The sequence below is a fragment of the Anopheles moucheti genome, chromosome X (assembly GCF_943734755.1).
Source record: "Anopheles moucheti chromosome X, idAnoMoucSN_F20_07, whole genome shotgun sequence".
Lineage (NCBI taxonomy): Eukaryota > Metazoa > Arthropoda > Insecta > Diptera > Culicidae > Anopheles > Anopheles moucheti.
Window position 1 is genome coordinate 14,298,025 of NC_069142.1, and position 20,569 is coordinate 14,318,593.

The following is a 20,569-nucleotide window of genomic DNA, read 5'->3' on the forward strand; positions in this document are numbered from 1 at the left end:
TAACTAAACCAACATCAACAAAAGCATCCGATTATTGCAAAAATGTAACATCGTTTCGCAATTTGGCTCTCCAATTCTTATCGTCTTTCAACCCTTACCTATAGGACCTCTGAGAGACACCTCTGCTGATCAGCTTCACTGATCTGTTCTACTGATCAGCTTATAACGCGTTAAAGAAATGCAACAGATTAAAATTAGTTTCGCATCTTGCTTTCGCATCTTTCTTCTTCTTTAGTATTTTGCATCTTTCTTACAGACTATCAGTCGGAATCGGAGGATATCATCTGAATAACACGCCGTCGTTTCTTCGTTCCTGTCAAAATGTTCTCACCCGAACAACGAGCCTGCCGTTTCCGTCGGCGGCGCTCCTTGAGTATACGTTCGGCTATCTCAAGCTCGGAAAGTTCCGTGTCTGAGTTTTTAATAATGTTGTCGTCGACAAAGGAGCATAATTCCGTATCTTTTTCATCCATCGCGCAGCTGTCCTCTACGCTGTGGTATGCATCCGTGTCGTTCAGCACCGGTAACCGGTCCCGAGTGTTTAACGCATTGGGCGGTATTTTGAAGCGACCACGGCTAGCCAATGGACTGCGCACCGACTGTAGATAAACCGCTCTCATGTCCCCCGTACACCGCTCATCGTCTGATGAGGTTACAAAGCTTGCTAATGAATTTATGCCATCGCTTTCGTCACCGGATTCATCGTCGCCGTCGTCGTCTGATACTGCGGCTTGGGTTAGTAGGAAGCCACGACCCAGCCGTTTGCCTTTTTTTATATTATTTTGGCCGCGGTTCAATTGTTTTTTGTACTGATTTGACGAGCATACCTGTAACATAAATAAAGGTTACTAGATGTAGAAGTCAAATGTCTCCCAGAACAAGCATTGACTTACCTCAGGAGCATGGCGGAAAACGTCATCATTTTTCTCCTCGTCTCTTATCGAAGAGCCAATTGGACGGTGAATAGCATCGTTAGGTTGATCGTCAAACAAGCTCTCCGAGCTGGATTCGATTCTGGCTGGCCTAGTCTTCTGCCCGATAATACTTTCATTCATGCCTACCTCATCAACCCAGGAATTATTATTGATACTCCTCCCAGATCCCATATCCATGTACTGTTTTTTGTACTGATTTGACGAGCGTACCTGTAACATAAATAAAGGTTACTAGATGTAGTAGTCAAATGTCTCCCAGAACAAGCATTGACTTACCTCAGGAGCATGGCGGAAAACGTCATCATTTTTCTCCTCGTCTCTTATCGAAGAGCCAATTGGACGGTGAATAGCATCGTTAGGTTGATCGTCAAACAAGCTCTCCGAGCTGGATTCGATTCTGGCTGGCCTAGTCTTCTGCCCGATAATACTTTCATTCATGCCTACCTCATCAACCCAGGAATTATTATTGATACTCCTCCGAGATCCCATATCCATGTACTGTTTTTTGTACTGATTTGACGAGCGTACCTGTAACATAAATAAAGGTTACTAGATGTAGTAGTCAAATGTCTCCCAGAACAAGCATTGACTTACCTCAGGAGCATGGCAGAAAACGTCATCGTTTTTCTCCTCGTCTCTTATCGAAGAGCCAATTAAACGTCGAATAGCATTGTTAGGTTGATCGTCAAACAAGCTTTCCGAGCTGGAATCGATTCTGGCTGGCCTAGTCTTCTGTCCGATAATACTGTCATTCATGCCTACTTCCTCAACCCAGGAATGATTATTCGTACTACTCACCGATCCCATATCCATCGGTTCACTTATATCAAGCGATTTATTCTCATTTTTCGCCTTGCCCGCAGGGGTAATTTTCGCCAAAGAAGCAACAAAATATGGCGATTTGCCTGGAAGACAGTACATTGCGTCTTTGCTAATGGTGTCACTGACTGTATGCTTTTGCGTGCACAAACTCGCCTTTTTTAAGGCGCTAGTTTGAGATTGCGGTAGATCGATGAAAGTAGACTTGAACGACGTGGGGCTATCATACCTATCGCTGGTGCTATCATCTTGAAAAATCAGCTCTGCCGTACCCAGGTCAAAATTTTTCATGCTTACATTACTGCAGCTTTCCAACCTACGGTCAGTAGATGTTTTATGCTGTATATCCGACGTAATTTCGAGAATCGGCTGCTTGCAAACATACGTGTCTTCCTTCGGCACAAATATCTCTGCTACCTTGTTTGTTGTTTGTTCGGTTTTATGTTCCGAACCGAAAAGTTTCCTACTGATGGATGTTCCTTTAAGCCTTTCGCCGCTTTGCTGTCCTTCGTTAACTGCAGCATCTGTTTCCGGTACCGACCAATCGAGGGAATCGTCTTCAAATATATCATCCAAACTTTTCAGATGAAAGTATTCCAAAACTATACGTTGTGAAACGCTGCATCTTTGCCCTTGCAGTATTTCTGATGGAACAACATTGCGGTTACTGCGTGCCGGTGTTTCAAGCGAATCGGAATTTATTCTTTTTTGCACCGAACGATTAAATGCCAACAGAAGTGGACTATTGGATAAATCCTTCGGTGAGGTGGATTGTTTTTTGAGTTTTTTCAGCGTTGATACGCGTGATTTCTTCCCACTCACGATTGCAGATGCTTTCGGTGGTATAGTTGGACTTTCCTGCGGACACGTGACATTAGACGTAGTCTCCATCAGACAAAGCGACGAATCAAACAGATTTGAGATGGACTTGTCTACTATAAAGCACTCTTCAGCAGCTTGACTAGCATCGGCACGTACCATCCCGTGCGGAACCAACTCTGGAAGATCAAGCAGATCGTCCTGCACAGGCACGTTCCTGGACGCTTCATGAAGTTCTATTCTTGCCAGCTTGGGTGTGTCTAGCAGCTTCTGGCGGTAAAGGAATTTATGCCGGCATAATTTCCTGTAATGCTGCACCAGGGGCTGTAAAAGTGTGTCGATAGCTACTTGAGTGTCTGTGCGACCCAAGCGAATCGTATGATCGATCGGTATGGATGTATTCACGATATGCGATCGATCCATCAAACCATCTTTGTTTCCCCGGATAGGCGATTCCACCGCAAATATGTCCCTCTCCCTAGCATCTAGCGGATCCGTTGGGTCAGTTCGTTGTCGCGTAAAAAAATCTCTTACATCCCTCGTTCTCGTGGTGCGTTTGTTTCGCTTTGATGACGGTTCTATCGCTTCGTTCGCATCATTCAGTCGTTTGGTTTTTTTCCTCTTTCGACCGCTCTTAATGTTGGCGCTGTGACCTTCTCCGTCGGATGAATCCGAACGCACTTGTCGTACCGTTGCTTGCTCATCCGGGATGTTCATGTACATTGTTACGCATTTGGGTTGTAACCCGGGCGGTACCAGACGGGGCGAATGTGGGTAAAGGATACGAAGGATGTCTTTGCTGCGGGCCAGCTGTTGGTTCGTTTTGTCCTTTGACGCAAGTACATGCTTTAGGGTGTCGTGTTCCTCGCCCTCGGTCACAAGCATTAACACCCGCCCGACTCGTTGCCGTCCCGTACGACCAATTCTTTGCACGAATCGCATAGGATTTTTAGCAATGTCAAAGCACACTATCAGATCTACCTCACCAACATCGATACCCTCCTCGGCGACACACGTTGCGATAAGGGTGTTGTAAGTACCCGAACGGAAGTGGCGCATAACGTCAATCTGTTCATGTTGTGCCACTCGAACACCGCTGGCTCTACTTTGCCCTAAAAAAACACATACTGATTAATATTGGGACAAAATCAAACAGCCTGAAAGCGAATAGGGAACACTATCTTACCAACAATGCAGTTTGGTCGTATTAACGGTTGATTGTTGCTTAGCATTCGTTTGATCATAGCAACCGAATCGCGAAACTCGCAAAATACTATCGACTTCGAGTCCGGGAACTCTTTGAAAAATGTCATCAACTGCTGTTCCAGTATGCGATACTTGGGGTGTCCGAAATCGATGTCATCGTTACCGGTTATAATACCCGAATCATTCGCACTTTGCTGCCGTTCGCGATGCTGAAACTGCTCCCGTAGCTGGTCTAAAAAGGTCTTGATTTGTCGGTCCTTTGCGACGAAATATTTCTCCTGCCCGTTCGTTCCCCCATTATCGTCGAAAAAATTAAGAAACGTCCTTATTCCGTGCTTAACGAGCAAATCCATCGCATGGTACATGCTAATGCAAACACCGAAATCAGCAATAATGACACTATGGTTAGGATGCCGCTGAAGGAGCGCATTTCCCCGATACTGTTTCTGTCTCATAATGAGCATACCGGGCGTAATGGTGCCAGGATAATGTGTGAAAACGTTCGATTCGAGCAAACGCTGCAGATAGGGATTGACTAACCGTTGCAGTTCCCTCCGCACGCTAGCTATCGTCTGCCCGAGCGGTATTACGATAGTACGAACGTCTTTCCGGAACACGTACGGCAACACGTCGATCGAATTTTCCCAGCGCACTTCAACGTGCGAGATAAGAAGATTCTTGATCACTTCAGCAACGTCCTCCAGCGTGCGGCCGGGTGTTGCGGACAATGCCAACACTCGAAAGTTTGGGTTGTGTTCTGCAATGCGCTGTATCACGTTCGCGTATGCGTAACGTCCCTTTGCCTTGTGTGCTTCGTCGATCACGACTAACCGGACCTGCTCAACAGGTAATATTTGCTCGGACGATTCCAGATCCGCCTGTACGACCTGCGGAGTGGCGTAGAACACGCGTTTCGTTTGCCAAAGCGTGGAACGGTTGTGACGTGGCTGTTTCCCGGTCACCTCCGCCGTGTCTGATCGGGGTATGCCCATAATCCTATAGCACGCCTCAATTTGCTGACTGACGAGCGGACGGGTCGGTGCCATGAAAATCACCTTACCGGTAGGATACCATCGATATATGTTGTACATCACGACTGCAGCTATAAATGTTTTGCCCAGTCCAGTCGGTAACACCACTAGTGTATTTTTAAACAGTGCTGCTTCCGTGATAGCGAACTGATACCGCCTCATCGGATAGTTGGCCGGATAGATCCAGCTGTCGCCGAGGCTTTGGTCGAATCCGTCGCAGTTGCTATTCCGTCGCAGCTTCATTCGATACGGATCGTCCATTAGGTCCGTCACACTCGTGTCCAGCAGTTCTACATCGTTTAGTTCGAACGGATCGTTGCGCAGTGCGAACGCATCCTGCAACGAGTAGCGGGTTTGGTTCAGGACATCTGATCTGTTTTCAATATCATCCAGTGAATCGTTCGATATGTTTTGAGCCATCGTGTGGATTGCAGTTTGATTTGATTGGATATTCCGCAACACCACTTGAAATATAGCGCAAAAAACACGCAACAATATGATCGCAACACACGACTACATATAAGTAATGATGCAAAATAAATCGCGATAATAAGTATAATGTCTTCGGCGTTTCCTTCTCCTATTTTCCTTCTATGATGCCAGACATAATCACAATTGTTGTTAATTCAACTGTGGTTTGACGCTGACATGTAAGGTTATTATTTTCACTGGGGCGCATGAACATGGTATTTCTTAATTTTTTGGAAAACAAAACATAAATAGCAATTCAAATGTTGTACATGCTCTTAACTTTTTGTTTTTGCGTTTGAAATTGGTTTGGCCATTGTGGAACTACCCATTTTCATTGTACAGGGAAGGTATTTTCACTTCACTGCATAGTAAAGCCGCAATCTCCAAAGTTCTTCTAATTATAATTCCTCAAATCACATGCAAATTTTGTATGCTAATGCGGTTTAGCGGGCAATCAGATCAAACTCAAACAAAAAAGAGAGATACGGGTTGTGTATGTCTCTCGGTAGACATGAAAAATACCAACAGCTCATTGGCAGGCTACAAATATCTTTCGAGCTGTGCACCCATAACTGACAACTGTTTGTCGAAAAAATATGAATAACAAGATTATTTTTACCACAACCACAACGCAGTACATTTCAAGGCACTTGAACTTCACTGCTTTTGGCTGACAAAATCTCCGCATTGCCAAACACCCATCTGACGAAAACCCCCTTAATATCTTGACCCATCCAGTTGAACGAGAAAAGATAAATCGTGATTGCAATCAACGATATATACGATCTACAATTTTATTTCGTTTGACGTGCCAAAATAACAGAGAAATGAACGGAAGTTACTTATTTGCGATACCACATCTGTAGCGTCTTCATACGCTTGACCTTCTTTTGCAACTGCAGGACGCCGTACAGCAGGGCCTCCGCTGTTGGTGGGCATCCGGGGACGTAAATGTCGACCGGAATGATCCGATCGCAACCACGCACCACCGAGTACGAGTAATGGTAGTAGCCGCCACCGTTCGCGCAGCTACCCATCGAGATGACCCAGCGCGGTTCTGGCATTTGGTCGTAAACCTTGCGCAGGGCCGGTGCCATCTTGTTCGTCAGCGTACCCGCCACGATGATCACGTCCGCCTGGCGAGGTGAAGCACGGAATACGACGCCGAACCGATCCATGTCGTAGCGTGGGGCGGCGATGTGCATCATCTCTACGGCACAGCACGCTAACCCGAACGTTAGCGGCCAAATCGAACCTTTACGGCCCCAGTTCAGCACATCGTCCAGCCGTGCCACGGTCCAGTCGGCCAAGCTCGACTGCTTCGTGCCGAACGGGGAGTATGGAAGCTTTTCCGGTTTATCCTTCTCAACCACTGGCAACGTGGCCTTTGATCGTAGTAAAACTTGTGCGGCACCGTTGGTTGATGGCAGCAACAGTGCCTTCGTCAACAGTGGACGAACGGCCAACATTTTGGGGGTAGAATTCTGAGTTTCACTGGTCCGTGCGCCGCTCTAAAATTTTGACATGAGAAATCGAAAATAGAGAGAGGAAGTTGATATCCGTACCAAATCAATATTGCGATGTGGGAAATCAGTGCGATTATGCACTGTTTGCTATTTTCCTTACTTTTACCACAGAATTATAGATCAATTGAGGCACACAGACCCGGGTTCGTTTTTACATAAGCTGGTGAAAGAACAAACGAAAAAAAACACAGATGTCTAATTTGACAGATGACAGATGACAGATGACAGCAAGGTATTGTGATAAAGCTGTGATGCGAATTAGCATTAATTTTACTCAAAATAAAATAAAAATTAACATGGTTTCTGGCAGTTATTGTGCAACATGATGCACAATACTGGAAAATAGCATCAATCGCTACGAACCAATGTGATACAATAATGTAATTGAACAAAAACGATGTTCAAAATATGAATCAGAAGTCGGCTCCACCAAAAACGACACCATTTGAAGTCCAAAAAATTGCTTTGTATAGCAAGAAAAATTGTATTTGGAAGAGTTGTTGGGTTTTAAATTAGAAGCCGAAGCTATTTTGTATCAGTTTTTATGAAGAACATTCGATTTTACCGGACGGTTAACGGACGATCGTGATCGAAAGTTCATGCCTAGCACATCTTCAAGTAATTCTTCAGCATTCTTCCGTAGTGTTAATTAGTTTTACGTATTACTGAATTACTACTAACTAACTATTATTACTAACAGTGAACAGTTAGTCAGAATTCATGGAATATGCTTGTTTGGCAGAAAATGTGTATTAAAAAAAAGGGTTGTGATGATGGCTCTCGCCATTGTATCAGTGATAAACAGTACATTTCTTCCAATTGCATCAAAAGAGGAGGAAACGTTCGCCGCATGCATGTTTAAAAAATTTTTTTTTTCTCGTATGTATTTTCTAGAAAATTACGTATTTTTTCGTACGCAATATATATATATAAACCTTTTGCTTGGTTTGACAGTTTCGTACTGGGCCTGCATATTCATCGAAACGCCATGACGTTTTTGTTCATTGTTTCGTCAGACTTTGTTGGAGTAGGGTGGTTCTGTGAAAGAAGCGAGTGAAGTTATTATTTTCTTTTGGCTGTGCCCTCCTGAACAAGGTAAGCGACTCCAGCTAATGGAGAAGTACTGACGAAAATGTTCGTCCACCTATTTTACTGTTTGGAACGCACACGAGTCGCCATTTTGCGGAACAGTTTTTTTTGTTCCGTGTTCCAATTTTACCTTGAGTTTACTCTGGCTGGTAGCTCTTGTCCCTCTTCCCGTTTGTGCTATTGTGTGTATGTGTGTGTCGTCCATTTTGCAGGTAGTTTTCTTAAATCTATTTCGGAAGAAACTTCGAAGGGTAAAAACATCCCCCATTAGACAAAAGCACCATTTGGAGGAAAGCAGAGAGAAAAAGTGTGTGTTAACAAATAGGTCCTTTGTGAACAGGGGGCTCCGACATAAATGACGACATCACAGTAGGCAATATTTCCTCCTATCGTACGTAGCAAACCAATCATAACCAACAAGGACTATCCTGTATCAGGCAATAGCACCATTTCGAGAAAAACTGATATAAAGTATGTGGCGCTGTGTGTTAACAGATAGGTTCTTTGTGAATAGGGGGCCCCCCCACGTAAAAGACGACATTTCGTTAGGGAATATTTCCTCCGAGCGTTCGTAGCAAAGCAATCATAACTAATAAGGAATATAAAAATGTATCCCCCACTTCCATTTGCACATCTCTCAGCCAGCAGTGATTTATTCGTGCGTTGATTGTCAAAGAAAAATCTTCCCGTGGAACTGCCCTTTCCATCATAACCGAGGGTTGGAAAATCATCTTTTCCATTCGGTCGTTCCTCCCTCTCGTTCCCCACCACGCCACTGTGTGTGCAATAGCGAAGAGTGCATGTCAGTGGCGTTTGAGCGAAAAAGGAAAATTAGATGTGCAATAGTTTTCACTTTCTTTCACGCCTAACGTGTCACTGTTGTTGTTAAGCTGATGCTGAATCACCGAATTCCTATGTGGGCAACGGAAGTGGTGTCCAATCTCCTCATTCTTATTGTTCCGTTGTCGCATTTGTCATTTATTTTATTCTCTCGTCCGCAGAAATGAACAGCGATCGGGTTATTCAACGGTGGGAAGATAGGTTACAGGATGGCTCGATGACACCGGACGTGATAGTTCGTTATATACAAAATATTGTGACATCGGCAGCAGAGCCAAAACCGGATGATGCGGGCGCTCAGTTACCAGCACAGCAGCGTGAAGACGAGAACGCACAGGGTGGCAATGTCTACTTGATCGGCGACGTTGTGTTTAACGTAGCCGTCGTTAAGGCAGCTACCGTTTCCTTTATGGAGCGTTTCATCTGTGGCCCGCGTCCGGAAGAATTCCTGGAACAAATCAAACAGACCGACACCGTGTCGTCCGTGTGTGGACGCGTTTTTAAAATCGGCGAACCAACTTATAGTTGTCGTGAATGCAGTAAGTAATTAGTTACATCAAAATTGAACGCCCTATCGATTCTGTAAGCGGTTGGTTTGTCGTACAATTGTAGCGTACGAATAACTATAGGTTTATTGAAACTCAAAACAGCATTAGTTTGTTTGTAATCGCATTAATCTTTTTGTTTTCTGCTGAACAATTTGCTTTGAAATCATAACATTGCACATTTCTACGCCGAAAGTACATTATTTGACGATAGAACCGATAGATAGATAGAAAATTCTTTTTTTATTCAAACTCTTTTTTAATCGTCTATATCGTGTAAACTGACACGCACGTAAAAAACAAAAGCAGCTAAACATGTTCTGCTGGAGTGTGGAATTATTGGAATAGTCTCGATGTCCAAGATTTTCTGATTCTGAGATAGATACGTTTACAAGTACCTTATTTCAACATAGATTTTTTAATGTATATTCTTGCAATTGAATTGGTGTGTAATTCGTTTTAGTTTAGTTGTACTAAGTATAATTATATAATTTCTTCCAGGTATGGATCCAACATGTGTACTGTGTTCCACATGTTTCAAAAAGTCCGTGCATCGTACACATAAATACAAAATGGCCACTTCCGGTGGCGGAGGTTGCTGCGATTGTGGTGATGTGGAAGCTTGGAAAAAGTTTCCATACTGTGAGGAACATGCTGTAAGTATCAAGGAGCCGGATGAACAGCCGGATCAATGTGTCTATTGCAGATTGGGGTTGTGATGAGTATCTATTTCGAGGTCGAATTGCCATTCCCTCAAATGAGTAAAACCCCTTTGCATAGTACATACATAGGCCGGGCAAGATCGCGGGTTTTAGCAACACACACACACACACACATCCGAATTAATTGCTTCTAGCAATGAAAAACAACATGCGCAAATCAACACAATAAACCTTCGATTTTTCCACCATCAACAGAGCATTTCCGATGATAAGGCACAAGGCGAACAACAGCAGGTGCCGTTATCGGAGGACAAAAAGAAGCGCTGTTCGATCGTGTTCCGTGCCATACTGGACTACTGCATGCAGACACTGCAAATGCACGCCACCGGTAACCTTACCGAATGTGAGGACGACGAACATACGCACTGTACGATTCTGTACAACGATGAAACGCATACATTTGAACAGGTATGGAAAGCAGCGCGGGAAACCCGAACACGTGCCCAACTCACGAAACGCAATCGATTTGAAAAACAAATCTTTATTTGTGTGGTTTTTGCAGGTAATTCTGACCTTAACAGCGATAGTGAAATGCGACCATAAGCAAGCGATCGAATATGTGACCAGTATTGACCGTGAAGGGCGTGCAGTGGTTAAATGCGCTTCGTTTGAGGTGTGCAAAAAGTTGAAGGAAAATATCGAAATTAAATCGATGCGTACTTCCGGATTGCATAACCGATCACAACCGTTGAAGGTGACAGTTATGCATCGCAACGATGTCGCCTGTCAGCACTTGGCAATGCAGATGCTCTCATGGTACACATACTTTTCTTTTTTATTCATTGTTGAAGATGCTTTTTATGTTGTTTATTAATAGCACATGTTTGTTATACGCAGGTTTCAAGAGTTTCTGACAAAACACTCGTCGTTCCGGACCATTTTTGCAGAGACGATCACCAAACAGCAGGAGATGTACAACCTAAAGTTCATCCTTAGCAACGATCATAACTTGTGGAAGTCGGCACGCACTTCCTGGCACCGGTTGCTCATTTCCGGCATGCTGATGGACTACGATAACAAAAAGCAGCTAGCGATAACGTTCACCAAACTGTACGCTTCGTTGATGCAAGATTTTATCCGCGATGATCACTACCATTCGTTTTCGATCGTGTCGCTGAGCGTGCAGTTGTTCACTGTGCCGACGATTGCTCACTATCTGATCGAAAAAGAATCGGCTTTCTTTAAGCTGATGCACACCTACTGCTCGGAGGCAATCGACCAGTACGTGAAGAACCGACAGCTGGTGTTTGTCAAAAACACGTCCACGATGAACGCTTTCAAACGTGCCGGTTACATATTGATCGATCTGAAGTATCTGCTGAGCTTTAAGCCGAGCAAATGGATGAATGATTTGCGTACCGGGTTCCTACACGGTTTGCAGCAGCTGATCCGCCTGCTCCGGTGTATGCAGGGCATGGATGCGGCGACGCGCCAGGTAGGCCAACATATCGAGTACGAGCAGGAATGGGAAACGGCTTTTACGCTGCACATTAAACTATCGCACCTGATAACGCTCGTGCTGGAATGGTGTGCGACCGATCGCGTTGTGCTGCTCAAAGTTTTTCGCATGGTAATGACGGCCCTTAACGATACCAAATTCATCGCCCAGGAATCCGATACAGTCGTACGCTGTGTGGCCAATCATAGTGCCACCTGTTTGACATACGACGTGCTATCCCGTCCGGTTTCTGTACATCTGCCTTTGACGCGTTTCCTTGCCGGCCTCTACACAGTGTTCGAACGGCACAATTTTACATTCAGCACGTTGGCTCCCAGTTCGTCCGACTTTCCCACGCTCGAGCAGATCATCGAGCCGGTACTGTGCGCTCGCACCATGATGTCGCAGGTACACGCCGGCATGTGGCGCCGGAACGGGTACGCATTAATCAATCAGCTGTTTTTCTACCGGAACGTCAAGTGCCGGTATGAGATGCTCGATCGCGATATCGTTATCCTGCAGCTGGGCGCATCACTGATTGAGTCTAACGAGTACATCATCCATGTGCTGAACAAATACAAGCTGATCGAATGGCTGGAGAACGATCTGCAGGAAAGACCGCGCAGTTCGGAGGCTACTGGTGGTGACGACGATTACATCCGTCAAACCGGTGTGCTGATCGAGGAGTTTCTCGAGCTGCTTATCGTGGTGATCGGCGAACGTTACGTGCCCGGCGTCGGTGCTGTTACGGAAAGTGATCGAATTAAGAAGGAAATTGTGCAGCAGCTTTGCATCAAGTCCCACTCGCACTCGGAGCTGAGCCGTGCGTTGAACGAGGATAATTGCAGCGAAATCATGTTCGAGTCCGTGATCGACGACGTTGCTGTGTTTGAGAAGCCGAACGCCGCGGAAAAGCGGGGCATGTACGTACTCAAGCCGGAGTACTACACCTGGTACAATCTATACTTCTACCACTATACCAAGGAAGACAAGTCGAAATCTGAGGAACGGCAACGAAAACAGAAGAAGGAAAAGAACGAACTCGTGTGCTGTCCGCCACCCGCCCTACCAAAGCTGACCCTAATGTTCAAGTAAGACAAAGCAGTCACATTCCGTTGCGTAGATTTGAAGTCAATGTTTTGTTTTGTCGTTTTTAGTAATATTCCAAATTTGCTACATTGCGACGTGATGCTGAAAATTATTAATGTCATATTAAACCGTGCGCTGGATTTAACCTCAATGACCTTTACCGAAGGACAACTGCAACGCGTAAGTATCTTCACACTTATGATATCTTTTACTTTTTTTTTATTAACACCAAAGTTAGGGTAGAGTGCCTTTGGAAGTTAGCGCCGCGCTTCCGCGACATGAATGTTGATTGAATACTCCTAAATATGGTTTTAATTTAATTTCCATTGTAGGTGTTGCACTTGATAGGGTATGCCATTCAAGAGGAAGAGTCCGGACACTATCCATATCTGCAATTCTACGAACGAAGCCAAACCATCAAGCTTCTGCCGCTGTTGGAAGAACTCGCCAAGAGTCCAAGGGTAAGTAAAAACAAAATATATGAAACCATGCGCCACGAAACCAAATTCATGCCACGACTATCCACCAAAATGGCGAAACCTTTTCATTTGCAGTATATCATTCTTGATATGTTCTCATCTGGACATGTACGAATGTTATCCTTTTGATTAAATTGGGTTTATAGTATGGAGGCAAACGATGAAATAAGCAGTTCCGCTTAGTAGAGTTCGTGGATAAAGACCAATACAATTGCATTCACTTATATTTTCAGGTTGAATCACTGCGGGATCTGTTGCGTTGGACCATTCAGAGCTACAAAGCTATGGAGGCAAAACGTTTGAGCCTGATTCAAGGCGAGATTGATCGTGCGGAATCAAGTGGTAGTGGCTTATCGTCGGTAGATGCTGATCGCCTGGAAAAGGAGGAGCGTGCAAAACTGGCCGCAAAAAGGCGTGCCCAGGTGATGGCACAGATGCAGAAGGCACAGCAAATGTTCATGACCACAAACCCGGATATGTTTACCGACGAGAGCGAGGAAATGGCCGAGCCGAAGGAGGGTGAACCAGTTGTGGCAACCGAAATGGATTGGCATTCGACAACCGCAAGCTTGGTAGCGCTCGGTCCGAAACGGACTCCAACACGGCCAGCCGATACTGCCGCTTTGCAGTATTCGTGCATCCTCTGCTCGGAAAAGACCGTACTCGGCACGTACGAATCGGTCAGCATGGTGTACGCCGCGTTCGTACAGCGTTCGAGCGTGCTGTCGCGCTACACGCAGTCGGACGAAAGTGGCATACTGAAGCTGATCGAGACAGGAACCCATCCATCGCCGCATCTTACCACCTGCGGCCATGTGATGCACTCAACCTGTTTCGATAAATATTTCAACAATGAGGTGATTAAGGAAAATCGTCGCCCGTACCGAAACCGTGCCCCGATACTATTTGACATCGAGAAGAACGAATTTCTGTGCCCGCTATGCCGTTTCCTGAGCAATTGCCTGTTGCCGCTGATTCCACCGCACGAAACAATCACCAGCAGCGCTAAGGCGCGGGTGGACGCCGCGGTAAAAGCGGCCGGTTTCAACGAGATACCGGAGGAGCCGGTGACCCATCCGAACAAGTTTACTTTCTCGCTCTGGTACCCGTTCATGTTTGAGTTCACGCTCAACGCGCTGAGCCGCATCGAACAGAATGAATATGCTAGCGCCCTGTTGACCCAGATGCTCCTTCATGACCCACGAGATGGCCCACTCGTCATGCACTTCAACGAACCGGAACATCAACCGATGAGCATTGACCTCGTAGCACCCGTTTATCACCCCGAAGAGCCGGTGGCGAACCAAGTGGAGCAGGGACAGCAAACCACACCACCTCCCGAGCAATCGGGCGATGAACAACCCGAACAGCAGCAGCAGCAGCAGCAGCAACAGCAGTCAGACGACGAACAAGCCGCAGACGACGAACAAGCCGCAGACGAAGAGCAGACGGATGATGATTCGCCCGATGATGAGTTCCTCAACATATCCTCGACGGATGGGGATGAGGATGTGGAAGTCAACTATAGTGATGAGGAGACGGACTGGAATACGGTACCGTCGGGGCTCCTGACCACACTGGTGTTGAGAGACGTGGAATCGAAGTACGGTATCCGTTTGCGCTACTATGGCACACGGCGTGATCCGCCGTTGGTCGGTCGGCTGTTCGATCGCCCCATCAAAGACGCGCTGCTAAACTTTGCTAAGAACGTGCGCAGCTTCACAACCGTACCGTACAAGGCGAAACGATTCGCCGAGTGTTTCGCACCCTGGGTGACCCTTTCGTACACGATTAAATCGATCGAAATGCAGTTGCGCGTACTGCAGCGTCCGCTGGGCAGTGAACTGTCCATCCGCTACTCCACCTGTCTAAGCGGGCTTGTACGAGCGGCCTGTGCGATGGGTCCGCTGGTACCGACGGTTCTCGTACAAAATCGAATTGCGGTGTTCATGGCGGACATATACGAGACACTGTTCGGGCACAAACCATCACAGTCCTTCTTCGATTGGGACCTGTTCGGGCTGCTCAACACGTGCCTGTTTACGACACGCTCCGTCCTCTACAGCTTTTTGCGCAGGGAGCGCATCCCCAAGGGTGACGCGCTGGATCATTCGATCGTGTTGGCCATCTTTATGGTGAACATGCTGCGCTCCATCATCACGTCGGTAAGCGGCATTGATCCGCCGATGGTATTAGACGCGGAACAGCAGCCGAAATGCGATGCGCAGAACGTGGACAGCACGATGAAGCTCACTGGTGCCGAGCGTAATTTACTAGTGCTGTTTCAGCAGTACAATATCCATCAGCCGCACCCAGATGAGAATGTTACGAACACGGCGAACATCGTTCTCCGCGGCACGGTCGCGGAACAGAAGCGGCTCTGTCAGCAGCTGATAAGCGACATTAAGACGCAAAGCTACACGCTGCTGCGGTGCTGCTGCCTGCTGTTTCACGGTATCACCGATATCGAGATGCCCCAGTGTATCGATGTGCCGGAGCACGATTACCATCCGATGATGACGTATCTCGATCTGCAGGAAGATCCGCTCGTCTATCTCGGCCCCGGTCAGCATACGTACGACCTGATCGATCGGTTGGCATTCTGCAACTCGGATCAAATCAATCGCATGCGCTACGCGCGCCAGGCCCAGCTGCTCGGTGAACCGAGAGCGCTCTTCCAGTCCGCACCGCCGGTCCGCCGGCTCATCGATCTGCCGGAAGATTATAGCGATCTGATCAACAGTGTGTCGCTGTTTACCTGTCCGAACAACATCCGGGACGATTCGCGCAACCCGACCATGTGTCTGGTCTGTGGTGTCATACTCTGTTCGCAGTCGTTCTGCTGCCAGAAGGAGTTGGAAAACAGCTCGGTCGGTTCGTGCACGTACCACACGGCGGAGTGTGGTGCCGGCATCGGGATCTTTCTGCGCATACGGGATGCAGAAATACTGCTGCTCGGCATCAACAAGGGTTGCTTTATTCCGGCACCGTACGTCGATGAGTACGGTGAAACGGATCAGGGGCTGCGCCGTGGTAATCCGCTCCGACTGTGCAAGGAACGCTACCAGAAGGTGTATCTGATCTGGCTCAAGCACGATCTGCACGAGGAAATTACGCGGCGTAACGAAGCCCAGCAAACAATATTTGCAACCCAGTGGCAGAACCTTTAAAAGGACGAAGCAACGAGCGCGGCGACAGGAGAGAAATGGGGGAGAGATGGGGCGATAAACTTATTTTTTACTTCAATATTATTTCGGTTCTCTGGTCCAAATCGATGCACGCGAAGTGTGAAGAATTTGACAGTATATGTGTATGTGTCCTCTGGAGCGGCTCATCTATTTTGGACGAACCAGAAGCAGCCATGTGGGGTCGCGGTGTTATTTGATGAACGCACACTTTTCGGGGCAGGATTTGGTTGAGTTCAGTGATGAACCCAAGGTTGTGTAACACCCCGTAATATGTGTGTTTGCGTGTTTTTATGTACATTTACATGTATATATTTTACTAATCGCGGAAACGAAACACGGCGAAAATGGGGCTTCTACCTAAAGAATGCGGTCATCATCGTATGACGAAGCAAGAGAGAAGAACTATTAGCTTATTCATATATTAAAAATATATATATTCGAAGACACAGAGGTTAGAGGGCAGCAGGAGCAGAAGGAAATGGGTTAAAACTCCCTAGCGGAGAGCTATGGTTATGGAGGAGACAAGTTTAGGGCAGGATTCAAAATTCTCTTTGAATTTGTGTGGAATAACGGGGAAGCAATGGTCTTAGCAAGCGAAAACAGGAAAACATCCGGAATGTAAGATACGAAAAAGAAAAGACCGAGAAATGGTTTTTTTTATTTTTCGAAAATAGCTCTGCAGAATGGCAAAAGAAAATGGAACTAAAAAGGGATGGAAAGAGATTTTTCGGAGAGCGGAAAATATAGGCAGAATGATTTAATAGGAAGGATAAGACTGAAGCAAAGAAATCTAGACCATACAACAATTTCTCCACGAATTAACGCATTTGTCTGGACTATTCTTTCCGCATTATCCCATCATCGATATATGTATATATATATATATCAGTGTATATGTATATATATACCGTTGCTTTGTTGTGTGATTTTACTTTAACATTGTATCGTTTTCCTTTGTTTTTCCCCATTTAATTTGTTTTCCCAATTGCTCGACGTTGTGGCAACACCCTGCTCCTAGGGGCTTATGTTTGATGTTGCGCACTAATGGAGGAAAAGAAACGAAACAAACAAACAAAGAAACAAATAAAGCTGTTAAATGAACCGATTAAAACACACAACATACAACCCCTAAACTGAACGCGGCAGAGTAAGAAAGAACCCGGACACACGATCATCGTGTTCGCCCTTCGAACGAAGGTGAAAACAGCAAGGCGGACAACTTACACAGAACCAATTCAGAGTGAACGTGTGTGTGTGGGGGAAAGGGGAGAAAACAAGAGATCCCTGTGGTAAAATGGAAGGTGTTGTAAAATAAACGTACGTAAAGTAGAACTAAATCCCAGCAACAGTTTATGGAAGAGTTTGTCTTAGATTAACTACCCAAAGGTGTCCATTCCACTGTCAGTGTGATGGCATTCGCTTCGATAGCCGTCCACAAGCATTGGGATTAAAGTTTGAACAAACAAACAGTTAGGATTTTCTCGCTTGTCGTACGCTTGTTTCTCTTCATCTCTTCGAAGCTCATCTTTATTAGTTCCTTGTTCTTTTCTGACTGATCTCCTGTTGGGTCATCCGGGGCGTGGTGAGTTTAGCTCAGTGAACTCATCACCGTACAGCTCGTAATTGTTGCGGTTGCCCCGTTGTTCTTCCACATATCCGCAACGTAGGACAGCCGCATGCCGGGATCTTGGTTTGACTTATTGGAAGGTGGTTTCACCCGAAGTTTTTACCTTCGAGGCGTGGATGGCCCTATATAGCGCGATGTTATTGCAGTGTGAACAAGTTAGGATAATCTATACACAATATTGGAAATCTATATTTTTCGGGTGCAAGGCTGCTTGTATCTGTTTACGCTTAACTTGTGTGCTTAACAAATAAAAAAAAAACTACCGTATCAAAAACTGGAAATAGTATAAAAATATAAACTGACGTATCGAAAGCTAATTTAAAAATCTGGATCGAACTAAAACGCACTAATGTCTTTACACCAGAATGTTGTCTCTTAACACTAGAATTACCGGCCGAGCTAATTTTACTACATTGTAAGCTTAATTTTAATTGCACTCATTCTCGAGATTGCAGAGTGCAGAGTTGATGCATGACTTTTACATATCTGTTCTGCAACACGAGCTCCAAAACATATTAACGCACAATAGAAATTGATTATACAATAAACGTTGATAATAAAAAGCCCCTGATAGCTCTAGTGTTAATCGTGCAGCAAACAGTAATATTCCTGTTGTTTCCACTTTTGACTAAAGATGCATGATCAAACAATAAAGATCAATCGCTCTTAATCGCTCGCTACTGTTGGGACATATTGGCCTAAATATTAGTTTGCGAAGGTTAAACTCGTTCGTTACCAACATAACACAATTTAGCGTTCGTGACATTAGTATGAAAAGCTAACCTAGCCGCAGTTTTTACTTTCAAAACGCCACAAATCCACGGCCACATCCACATTCGGTCGTCGGTGGAATTTGTATGTCTGTGGCAGATTGTAGCGCAGTTGCGCTATCTGGATTGCACGAACGTTCCACTCCTGTGCCTTCTTCTTGATGTGCTCTCTGTACCGCGTCCCAAAAAAGGGGTTACATTAATTTAGTTGCTACGATAGCGTCGAATTTGTAAGATATTCTAACACATAGTATTTAGTGTATTGCGTTATGTCAGATGACAATCATACCTTGTGGCAGATTTGTGCAAGGAATAAACGGCACTGCGAGCCAGCGTTAGGGCAACGTTCAGGAAGGCAACATCAACACCGCTATTCTTCTTCGTGCCGAACGGTGGATTAAGCAGCACCGTATCGAACAACGGTTTACCGTGCCACAGTGCAGGAAGGTTCATTACATTCACCTGACAACAGTCAACATTGTCTAGCTCCATCTCGTCACAGTTGTTCCGGAACTCCTGAAAGCCGAACAAAGCGCCATTAGTTTTGCCTGTAATGGAGCAGTCCATTCGGAGCATACGTCGACAGCATCTGGATCGATTTCCACCCCAAGAACATAGTCGGCACCGAGTAAGGCGGCGCCGATAGATAGCATGCCCGGACCGCAGCCCAGATCCAGCACCATCCGCTTCTCCAGATCAGCATACTTGGTCTGAATTGCGTACAGTGCTTGGCTGGCGATGTGTGGCGGTGTTTGGTACTGTTCGAGTCGCACCTTCGGATCCTTGAAGTCGTTCACTGTCTGCAGATATTCCTCGAGGTGCTTTAGCTTAATGCAAGCCATTATTTAGATTGGTGATAGCCAAGAGTTTTGGGAAAGAGTATACTTAGGATAAAGTGCCCTTTCGCAATTTGGAGAAGGAAATATCTCCAAACTAAAGTAAATTGTGTATGCGTGTATATCAAAGCGTACTGTATCGTATCTAGAGGAACTCCTTCATTTACCCTCAAAATTTCGGCGTACTAGCGTAATGGATCGATGGATTGTCGTATCGTGGCAGTACCGGTAGAATATTATTCCCAAACAGTGAGTCCTGCGGTACAAAGAAGCCAAACGATTGATTGATTGCCTGACTCCAGACGCCCTTCGAGATGCTTTGATTGCTGTCGTTCGGCTGCCCGCCGGTGGTTGTATACTGTATAGGCGACAAACAGCGTTAGTTATCGTACATACTCCACCACACCAGAAGTTTGTACCTTCGGTAGTTGAAACAATGGCGACGGTGTGTACAGGCTACCGAAACCGAGGGACGTGTTGTACAGGTTGCCAAAGCCGGGCGAATGCGAATTGACCCCTTTCTGCAGCAGCTGCTTTTTCATCTGGATGTCTTCCAGTATCTTTTTCGTGACGTCTGTAAACAAACAATAGAGATGATTTGGCAAGCAGAAATAAAAGACGGACGGGTAAAGAAGCATTCGCCTGAGTCACATCGCAACTAATAGCGCTTACCCTGGTTAGTAGATGACGGAAAAGCCATTAAACTAATTGCATGCACTGGAAAAAGGAAAGCAAAGCAAGAAGGAAGATATTGCTACTTGCATGAGACGTTCGAACACTTTTGTTTGCGATAAACAAACAAACAAACAAACAAAAATAGATGCAGCAATGGAGCGAAAAATAATTACGATAATCAGGCTTCGGCAATGTGACGGTACTCTTCACGCGTGTGAAGGGTTTGTTTGACGGTCATAATGGCTGCCATGTCACCACTTCCACCACACCACCGTACATTCCTGTGAACGAAAAATATCGCATCTGTTTTACAGACCGAAACCTACTGGCCAAAAGTTGCTAAACAACATGTTTCACACCTTCGTAGTGCGTAGATTTATATGAAGTGCTCTCTCGAAAATTATGTCATGCTTTTTAAATGGTCGAATATGATTTAATTTAAACTACTATTAATATGAATTATT

The 20,569-nt window shown here is 45.6% G+C and overlaps 5 protein-coding genes across 5 annotated transcripts; 1 reads left to right on the plus strand and 4 right to left on the minus strand.

Annotated features, from left to right (window-relative positions):
• Positions 1-57: 57 nt before the first annotated feature.
• On the minus strand, positions 58-5,230 carry LOC128306658 (Fanconi anemia group M protein homolog). Its single transcript, XM_053044236.1, has 5 exons — positions 3,760-5,230; positions 1,530-3,685; positions 1,212-1,463; positions 894-1,145; positions 58-827 (listed from the first exon to the last, which is right to left on the minus strand). Exons 1-5 carry the CDS (start codon positions 5,228-5,230, stop codon positions 261-263), a joined length of 4,698 nt encoding a protein of 1,565 aa, XP_052900196.1. The 3' UTR covers positions 58-260.
• An 831-nt stretch (positions 5,231-6,061) lies between these two features.
• Positions 6,062-6,971, minus strand: LOC128307039 (NADH-quinone oxidoreductase subunit B 2-like). The gene is made up of 2 exons (XM_053044752.1): positions 6,908-6,971; positions 6,062-6,792 (listed from the first exon to the last, which is right to left on the minus strand). The coding sequence occupies exon 2, from the start codon at positions 6,748-6,750 to the stop codon at positions 6,124-6,126; it is 627 nt and encodes a 208-aa protein (XP_052900712.1). The 5' UTR covers positions 6,751-6,792; positions 6,908-6,971; the 3' UTR covers positions 6,062-6,123.
• Positions 6,972-7,818: 847 nt separating this feature from the next.
• LOC128307027 (E3 ubiquitin-protein ligase UBR1) lies at positions 7,819-16,922 on the plus strand. The gene is made up of 9 exons (XM_053044737.1): positions 7,819-7,902; positions 8,898-9,275; positions 9,783-9,937; positions 10,199-10,411; positions 10,506-10,759; positions 10,841-12,532; positions 12,599-12,710; positions 12,863-12,991; positions 13,243-16,922. The coding sequence occupies exons 2-9, from the start codon at positions 8,900-8,902 to the stop codon at positions 16,177-16,179; spliced, it is 5,868 nt and encodes a 1,955-aa protein (XP_052900697.1). The 5' UTR covers positions 7,819-7,902; positions 8,898-8,899; the 3' UTR covers positions 16,180-16,922.
• A 759-nt stretch (positions 16,923-17,681) lies between these two features.
• Positions 17,682-19,593, minus strand: LOC128307038 (rRNA N6-adenosine-methyltransferase Mettl5). The gene is made up of 3 exons (XM_053044751.1): positions 19,173-19,593; positions 18,884-19,110; positions 17,682-18,764 (listed from the first exon to the last, which is right to left on the minus strand). The coding sequence occupies exons 1-3, from the start codon at positions 19,434-19,436 to the stop codon at positions 18,608-18,610; spliced, it is 648 nt and encodes a 215-aa protein (XP_052900711.1). The 5' UTR covers positions 19,437-19,593; the 3' UTR covers positions 17,682-18,607.
• Positions 19,594-19,599: 6 nt separating this feature from the next.
• LOC128307044 (SOSS complex subunit C homolog) lies at positions 19,600-20,283 on the minus strand. Its single transcript, XM_053044760.1, has 3 exons — positions 20,103-20,283; positions 19,850-20,004; positions 19,600-19,788 (listed from the first exon to the last, which is right to left on the minus strand). The coding sequence occupies exons 1-3, from the start codon at positions 20,128-20,130 to the stop codon at positions 19,600-19,602; spliced, it is 372 nt and encodes a 123-aa protein (XP_052900720.1). The 5' UTR covers positions 20,131-20,283.
• Positions 20,284-20,569: the final 286 nt, after the last annotated feature.

Coding starts and splice junctions, on each gene's coding strand:
- LOC128307039 (XM_053044752.1), bottom strand. CDS start 6,750: ATGTTGGCCGTTCGTCCACTGTTGACGAAGGCACTGTTGCTGCCATCA.
- LOC128306658 (XM_053044236.1), bottom strand. CDS start 5,230: ATGGCTCAAAACATATCGAACGATTCACTGGATGATATTGAAAACAGA. Junction 3,686..3,759: donor ACGACCAAACTGCATTGTTG/GTAAGATAGTGT, acceptor GTGTTTTTTTAG/GGCAAAGTAGAGCCAGCGGT. Junction 1,464..1,529: donor TTTTCTGCCATGCTCCTGAG/GTAAGTCAATGC, acceptor TTTATGTTACAG/GTACGCTCGTCAAATCAGTA.
- LOC128307038 (XM_053044751.1), bottom strand. CDS start 19,436: ATGGCTTGCATTAAGCTAAAGCACCTCGAGGAATATCTGCAGACAGTG. Junction 19,111..19,172: donor TCGATCCAGATGCTGTCGAC/GTATGCTCCGAA, acceptor TTCGGCTTTCAG/GAGTTCCGGAACAACTGTGA. Junction 18,765..18,883: donor TTGCACAAATCTGCCACAAG/GTATGATTGTCA, acceptor GACGCGGTACAG/AGAGCACATCAAGAAGAAGG.
- LOC128307044 (XM_053044760.1), bottom strand. CDS start 20,130: ATGGCTTTTCCGTCATCTACTAACCAGG. Junction 20,005..20,102: donor TCCGTCATCTACTAACCAGG/GTAAGCGCTATT, acceptor GTTTGTTTACAG/ACGTCACGAAAAAGATACTG. Junction 19,789..19,849: donor CATTGTTTCAACTACCGAAG/GTACAAACTTCT, acceptor TCGCCTATACAG/TATACAACCACCGGCGGGCA.
- LOC128307027 (XM_053044737.1), top strand. CDS start 8,900: ATGAACAGCGATCGGGTTATTCAACGGTGGGAAGATAGGTTACAGGAT. Junction 9,276..9,782: donor TTATAGTTGTCGTGAATGCA/GTAAGTAATTAG, acceptor AATTTCTTCCAG/GTATGGATCCAACATGTGTA. Junction 10,760..10,840: donor GCAATGCAGATGCTCTCATG/GTACACATACTT, acceptor TGTTATACGCAG/GTTTCAAGAGTTTCTGACAA.